Below are 8143 nucleotides of genomic sequence, written 5' to 3'. Positions count from 1 at the left end.
GATGTAGATGACTGATTTTTTGAGGGTTGTACATCTGATATGTCCTCAACCGTGGGTTCCTTTGGGTGGAGGTCTGTTTTAGTAGGGGGTTCTATCAGTACAGCTTTATCCTTTGTTTTCTTTGGCTGCTTGGCATCCTTCACCTTGGTAGGTTCAGGCACATCTATGGTTCTGCTTCATAATTTTTATTGTTTATGAACCTCATAGACCGCTGCATCACACCCTTCTCTCAAATCAAATGACTCTCTAGATTTGGTTTGGAATTGGTTCACAGCATGAGCCTCTTGGTCTTCTTGGGTTGAAAAGATTTGTTGTTCACTGTTCAACCCCATTAGGTTGATTTGGGTGTCCTCTATGGGCTCACTAGAGGTTGAGGCTTCGACATAGTTCTCTTGAAATGAAGGTATGATGTTCTGGTCAGGGCCAGCCCTTCCAACATTTGGATTTTAATTTTTTCTAAAGTTTGGGTTTCTTGCGGTATTACTTGGTTGACCTTCCCAAGATGACTTCCTTTCAATAGTTTCCAATCTATCTCCAAGTCTGTCCATACTTTTGATGATTGCATCCAGTTTTTGTTCAAATGCTGAAGGCTCTTCTTTGAAGGTTGTTCTTCTTTCAGCTCTTGCCTGATTTCGTTCAGCAATCAGGTTTGCCTCCACACTAACAGCTATATTCTACATGTCTGCTAAGATTGGAGGGGCTCTTTCCCTCAGTTGATATGCCATGTCAGAATCAAATCCATCAGGGAATTTGATCAAAGCTAAATCAGGTGGAGGTCTAAGGCTCTTAGGAATAGGATTATAGACATTGTTGAATTTAGCACAATAGTCTTGGACAGTTTCTTGTGGGCCTCTTTTCAAATTGTCATATTCTGTTAAAATGTGTAAAGGGTCTTTCTTCTTTTCCCATCTGTTTAAAAAAGATTGATAAAGAGCTTCTGAATTGGCTATAGAATTTACAGCAAGTGCTCTAAACCAAATCCTTACATCACCAGTTAGACTTTGGACAAAGATCTTTATCGTCATCAATTTCATAATTCTCAAAATAATCTTGCATTTGATTAGTGTGTTGCTGGGCTGTATAGGAGCCAGTACCATCAAAATATGTGATTTTGCTATGATAATCCTGACGCATAGCCCCTGGATTTCCAGGTAACTGTAGAGGAGCATAGCTGTTTGCCATATTTATAGGGATAAATGGGACAACAGGAAGACATAGGACAGTTGGAACAGCAGGGACAACAGTGGAAATATGTGCAGTGGATGGGGGAGTGGAGAGGATACTTTGAGGTGTGGATGAGGAACTAGGAGAGGTTGTAGAAAGGACTGTTGCTCTCCCAGGGGTGAGCTTAGATTTGGTAGGGTTTTGTTGAAGTATATCAAGGTCTAACTCAGTAGGTTTTTCTAAATTTTCTTGTTTTCTAAGGCTCTTAGAGACAAAGTTAGGATTTTCAAAAATAGCTAGAGGATTTGGGTCAGGATTTGACCTGGTATACCGAGTTTTCTTCTTTGGAGCCAACTTCTAAATTTGTTTCTGGTATTTTCTAGAAATGTTAAAGATCACAGTTTTTTAAGAATTTTCTGAAGGAAGCTCCTATGAAAAATAGGAGGCTTTGGGCTTTCCTTTGAATATGTTGAAACAGGGAAACAGGTCAAATCTTTGGGACAACTGTTTAAATCCTAAAGCTATACTGGAGATTGACTGAAGCAGCTTTTATTTACTCCTGTAAATGCACAGCAAGAATAGTTTCAAAGGCTACCTGGCTAACTTCAGGCTCCATCTGTAGCTTTAGAAAATAGACAACAGTAACAAATAGTCATTCCGTCCCCAGCGGAGTCGCCAATGATGTTATCACTCAGGTTGTTCCCCAGGAAAGCTCTAATGGGGGAATACAGCTGAGGTAACCACTAACCAATCTTTTAGCTTCAGATTCTAGCCAATTTGCAACCAGAGAGGGCTCTCTCTTTGTAATTTAGCTTTGTTTTGAAGTATTTTAGGCTAGTTATGATGCACAGAGTTTGCTTTTAAGTTTGTTGGATGGTGGTCTTAAATAAAGTTGGGATGCAAGTCCAAAACAGTTTATACCATTGGGCAAATGGGGTCAATGAGGATGAACTGCTGAGGGTGTTTTATTTGATAAAGGGCGATGCTACAAAGCAAGATAGTAGATCTTGGAACAATTTTGAATCTAGAAATTGGTGGAATGGAAGCCAGTGGATGAAGGGCAGTCAAGAAACCTTGATCATGCTGGCAGAGGGAAGGTGCTTGAATATTATCAAGGAGCAGTAAATAATTACTAGGTAATATTCAAAATGAAAGGACCAGTGGAAACAAGAGCAGCTAAGAATTCATGTTTATGACTAATCCTGAAGAAAACATAATTAATACCAGAGATTGAACACAGAGTGTATTTAAATAAATTCTGGGCTATTCTTTTTCTCTGTTACTAAGATTATGAAACATATATGAAATTTGCAAACACAGAAAATACAAAACACAGTTTAGAACAACTTATTGATCCATAGAAAGACACAGGAATTCGGTAGCAGGTCCCAAAATCATCAAATCCACATTGAGACGATCCAGCAACGGTGAACTTCAATAGCCTTTGTATTAGACAGTCTCAGAATTTACAGCGCAGTCTAAAGAGAAAATCGACAACCCCAAATACATATTATGGGGAGGTATTTATACAAAAAGGAGATACAAAATATCATGTGGATAAGTTCTCAAACAATAACTTTCTTCACCAACCCTTCAGAAGAAGTAAATGAGAGAAGTGAATGCCGCAGTAAATGTTGGTGTGTTGGCTGTTTAATTTGTCAGAGATATTTGACTTTTGGACTGAGTGAGTCGGCTGGTAGCTGCGTCTTTACTCTGCGTTTCCTGCGTTTGTTGTCTCGCTGCTTTGCTGTGTAGCTGTCCCGGCCTTGTCATTAGTGCTTGGTCGTTCATTAATGAGCCGCAGTCACAATTTGACTTCTTCTTTCTGCTGTTTTCACCCTTTGACAGGTGGCCCGTGCATTTGAATTTGCTGACCTGTAGCTGACCAAAAAAGGAAACAGAAACAAAATTACCTCGGTAAAACCTCCAGCATTCCCTGCCACCAGTCTTCTGTAGGCAACTGATGTCTTTGTATTTTAATTAGTGTTTCATCAGCTTCAGTATATCTATAAAAGTTGGGCTAGACTTCAAAAAGATGATTTATCTCATGTTCAATGTAGAACAAATTCTCTAATTTTTCATATAGACTCTGTCCAAAGGGAGGCCCTGTTTCTTCTGAGGTGCTTGAGGATGCTGTAATTTGATTGGAAACATAATTATTTACCCTGTTGGCATACTGTTCATGTGTTAGCAGTCTTCCACTGCTGGTTAACAAGCTGGGTAATCCTTTGCTCTGCAATGTTGCAAACTTTAGTTTGAAGGCATTTATTTCTGCCTGCATTTCTTGGCACTTTCTTTCTAAAGTCTGTACAAAATTCCTCAGGTAAGCACCTTTTTCACTATCAAAATGGTATCTGTCCTATTCCTGATATCTAGAGCTGCCAGCTGCTCTTTGGTATGAGTGTTCAAAAATTGAATCATTCTATTGGCTTGCTCAGACATATATCCCAATGATTCTCTAGCCTTTTGAGTCTCAAATTGAGCAATCCCTATCAATTCTTTTTTTTTTTTGTAAGGTTCAGCGAGGCTTTAAATTAATAAAATACAAATAGAATACATGATGCAGAGTGGGAGTCGATGGGACCTCCCTGTGTCTGCCTTTGAAAAGCTAGCAGGTCTAGTCTCTGCTTTCATTCTCTCCTCTCTCTTTTTTTTTTTGTGTGGATCTCTTACAGCTTAGATAGATGTCAGTGAAAGGATATTTGGAAGAATCCAAGTAACCTGGCTTTCGCTAAGCTTGCTGGTCTGCCCTGTTTATGGTATAGCATTTCTCTCTGAGTTCCCCCTCCTTCAGGTCTTGCCAGAGGATATGATAGTCTTCACCGTTGGACTGAACGCCCGCATTGGCTATGGTGTCGGCCAACTTGTTTGCAGTTCTTCTGACTGTTTGAAAGGTGATGCCTTGAATGTTGGTGAGATGGACTTGCAGATCCTTCAGAATTGCCGAGAGCCTCCAGCTGGGTGTGATCTTGTCCACCGGCTTGCCATTTTGAAGTTTCCTCATCATCTTGATGATTATCTCTGAGTCTCCTTCCACTATCATGGGTAGGAATTTGTATTGGTCAGCCAGGGTGATGCCTTTGATGAGAGCAATCAGTTCTGCAGCGTTATTGGTGTTATTTCCCAGATTACCATGGTAGATGAGCTGGATGTTCCCTAGATGGTCCTTGATTGCTCCGCCGTACCCGACTTTTCCCGGGTTTTGCTTTGACGCGCCATCGAAGTTTAGTTTGAACGCTGGAAATGGCAGTGTTCCCCATTTGTCCCGCTTCACCACTTGCGTGGTCTGGTTCCTGCCTGTGTGATTAGTCCGGGCTTGGAGTTTGAGGAGTTGGATAATCCTGTGGTCCTTTGGAGACAGGTTCCCCTCTTGCTGCTTTATGTCCATGGCGTGGATTGTTTCTGTTATTAACTGCCTTGATTTTTCCATTAACCTGTCCACTGTCATCGCAGAGTTTTTAAATATTCGAGCATTGCGCTCTTTCCATAGGATCCAGACCACAGCTCCCGGAATAAGGTTCCATGCTCTGTTGATCAGATTGTTGTTGGACATGGTTATTCGCCAATTGCTCAAGGTAAGACCGATCGAGTCTCTATTTCTGTCGGTTTGCCTGAAGATAAAAGCCATATCATCCCACAGCGCGCAGGCTATGGGGCATGTATTGAGAATGTGGTTGAGCGTTTCATTTTCATTCTCGCAAAGGGCGCATCTGGAGGGTCCGATGAAGCCCCGTCGCTGTAGATTGTTCCATGTGAGCGCTCTGTTGTGCATGACGAGCCAGGAGAACAGAGTTATTTTGGGCCAATTGCCTCTGTTCCATAGGGCGTGCCATCTGGGGTCCGGTTGCCAGTCTGGTGAAGCAGCGCTAATTTTATATGCTTCCTTTAGATTGAAAGTTCCTTTTGAATTGTTTCCCCATCGCAGGATGTCTTCCCTGGTTGAGGTGAGGATTCTGCACTGTTCTAGCTGCTGAAGGAGCTGTTCGATGTTTCCATTGTTGTTTTGGGTTGGCCATTGATCTTTGGCTAGCCATTTTTGCCAGGTTGTGGGCACTGTTTGAAGTTGCCAGTAATCTGCTACCTTTATTAGCCCTGCCCCTTGCATTTCATTTTTGAGTGTAGTCCAATCTGGGTGGTCCAGAGGATGGAGTTGCTGCCAGGCATCCTCCCAAAATAGGGCAGTGTTGCCTTGGTGCACTTCCCAGAAGCAATGCTGTTGAACTATGTGTCGATTTTCCCATACTTTGTTCCAGAGGGGAGAGCCTTGAGTGTTGCCTGTGAGTCTGATGAGATCTTTGTCCTGTATTTGATTTGTGTACTTTGCTTTCCACAATGTTCCCCAGAGGGAATTAGGATTCTCTACCCATCTCCACCATATTTTTGCTGCAATAGCCTTGCTAAGGATTTCAGGATCTCTTAGGCCCAGACCTCCTGCTAGCTTTGGTTTGCAAATGTCTGTCCATTTGAGGAGGGCCCATTTGCGCTTCTTTGAATCTCCGTTCCAGAGGAAGGACCGCTGGATGTTTCGAATGGATTTGTAGACTGATTTGGGTGCTGTGAGGGCTGACAGCATATAGACCGGCATTGTTTGAAGCACTGATTTCACCAGTACCATTCTGCTGGCCATGTTTAGGGCTCGATGAGTCCAGCTGCTTAGTCTGGATTTCATTTTGTTGAGGAGATCTTCCCAATTTGCAGCTTTGGGGGCGTATTCTGAGAGAGGTATGCCGAGGTATTTGGTTGGAAGGGAGTTCCTCTGAATCTTGAGAATATTGCTGAGATTTCTCTGCACAGGAAGAGAAGTGTTGAAGAAAAATAATTTGGATTTAGCTAGATTGATCTCCATACCTGAGGCTTCCGTGAAAGTATTTAGCACCTTGTTGAAGGTTCGAGCTTCCTTCACTGTGGGGGCTCCCATCAGCATTGTATCGTCGACAAATTGCTGATGCGTCACTGTAGGTCCCTGCTGCGCCGCTTTGATGCCTTTGAGCTGATTTGTTTGGACCGCTTGGGATAGGGATCTTCCTAGGCCCTCTGCCATGATGACAAAGAGAAAAGGTGACAAAGGATCCCCTTGTCGTATGCCTCTGGATGGTCTGAATGGTTGTAAGGGGCCTCCGTTCAACATTATTGAGAAGAAGGCGCCTGAGACCATTTCCATTACCCATTTTATCCAAATCTGACTAAAGCCGAAAGCCTTGAGGATTTCTCTGATATATGTCCAGCTGATTTTGTCAAAGGCCTTGGAGAGGTCAAGTTGAATGAGCATGGCCGGGATTTTTCGAGATTTTATAGAATGCAGCACCTCCTGGTTGAGAATGATGCTGTCAGTTATCTGTCTTCCTTCAACATATCCAGACTGCTCATGAGAAATGATTGAGGGAAGGATGGGTTTAAGTCTGGTGGCCATCAATTTTGAGAGGATTTTATAGATGACGTTGCAAAGTGCTATAGGTCTGAATTTGTCAGGAGAATCAGCATGATTAGATTTGGGGATGAGGGTGAGGAAGGTAGCATTGATAGCTGGCAGCACTCTCTTGGTTCTGTGGAAGTTCTTTATCAGATTGATAAGGTCAGCTTTGATAATGTGCCAGCAGGCTTTGAAGAATTCTATTGTAAAGCCATCTGGTCCAGGGGCTTTGTCAGAGGCCATGGTGAATACGACATCTTCGATCTCCTGCTCAGTGAATTCTCTTAAGAGGAGGGAGTTTTTCTCCTCTGTTACTAGGGGGGGAATAGCATTGGTGATTTTGTTGATAGCTTGGGTTCTATCTTGATTGGGCTCAGAGAGAAATGATTGAAAGTATAGATTTAGCTCTGATCCTATTTGCTCTCTGGTTGAGACTTTGGCACCATCATCCTTTTTGAGAGATAGAATGCGATTGATGGCTCTGTGCTGGATGGTTGATTTATGGAAGAAGCTTGTGTTTCGCTCCCCATGCTTTAGCCACTGCACCCGCGATTTTTGTTTCCATAGCAGCTCTTCTTGTATTAACCTTTCTTCCCATTGCTTTTGGAGGTTTGATTCCTGAGCTAGTCTGTCCTCGTTAGGCCCATCCTTGATCATTGATTGCTGGAGGTCTGCCATTTTTTCCTCTAGCTCTTTTTTGGCTTGAAAAATGTTACCAAAAGTGTTCTTGTTCTAGCATTTGAGCTTTGTTTTAATGCTTTTGAGCTTTTGCTAAAATATGTACATGATGTTGTCGCTCTTAACAGAGGTTTGGGTCCACCAACTTTGTATATTTTTCATGAAGGTTGGGTGGTCTGTCCAGAATTTTTCGAACCTAAAAGGGCAGTTTTGGGGCTTTATCATATTGGTGAAGTGCAGCTGAACTGGCCAGTGATCTGAACCACCAATGGGCAGAATGTTGGCTTCCATGTCTAGATTCTGGAGCATGATGGATTCCAATATGAGGAACCTATCGAGCCTTGATGCGACTTGTCGATTTCCCCCCTGCTTATTATTCCATGTGTGTAGACCATTGACTGTGGGAACATCAATGAGTTTAGATGCTGCTATGAAAGTGGTGAAAGCTTCCGCATCTCTATCTAATCTTCTTAGACCCCCTTTCTTCTCCGCTAGGTTGGTGATCATGTTGAAATCTCCACCTAGGATCCAGTGGTTGGCCCCATGGTGATTTTTTATTTCGTTCAAGTCTTCCAGCATCTTGAGCTTCTCCTGAATTCGCTGAGGTCCATACACATTGGTGATGCATATTGTTTGTTGGGACTCCGGCATGTTGAAGATCACTGATAGCGAATGCTTTGTGGATAGTGCATTCTGCAGAAAGAACTTGCTTTTGTTCCAGAATATTAGGAGCCCTCCTGCTTGCCCAATGGCTTCCGTGCTTGTGCATTGGAAGCCGTTTGCTAATAGCTTCTTGAGCGTTTCTATGCCGTTGGCTGAGCATTTGGATTCTTATAGTAAGACCAGGTCTGGAGATTGCGTGAAAAGACGGTTTTTAAGGATTCGTCTTTT

The 8143-nt window shown here is 42.7% G+C and overlaps 1 protein-coding gene across 1 annotated transcript; it reads right to left on the bottom strand.

The window, feature by feature from the left end:
- Window positions 1-3895: 3895 nt before the first annotated feature.
- Window positions 3896-7252, bottom strand: LOC149183157 (uncharacterized). Its single transcript, XM_089414853.1, has one exon. It carries the CDS (start codon window positions 7250-7252, stop codon window positions 3896-3898), a length of 3357 nt encoding a protein of 1118 aa, XP_089270979.1.
- Between the last annotated feature and the right edge of the window lie 891 nt (window positions 7253-8143).

This window comes from Pinus tabuliformis, chromosome 3_2 (assembly GCF_031772625.1).
Source record: "Pinus tabuliformis cultivar Carrire ecotype Pingquan chromosome 3_2, CPIR1, whole genome shotgun sequence".
NCBI lineage: Eukaryota > Viridiplantae > Streptophyta > Pinopsida > Pinales > Pinaceae > Pinus > Pinus tabuliformis.
This window is presented reverse-complemented; position numbering and strand designations above follow the sequence as displayed.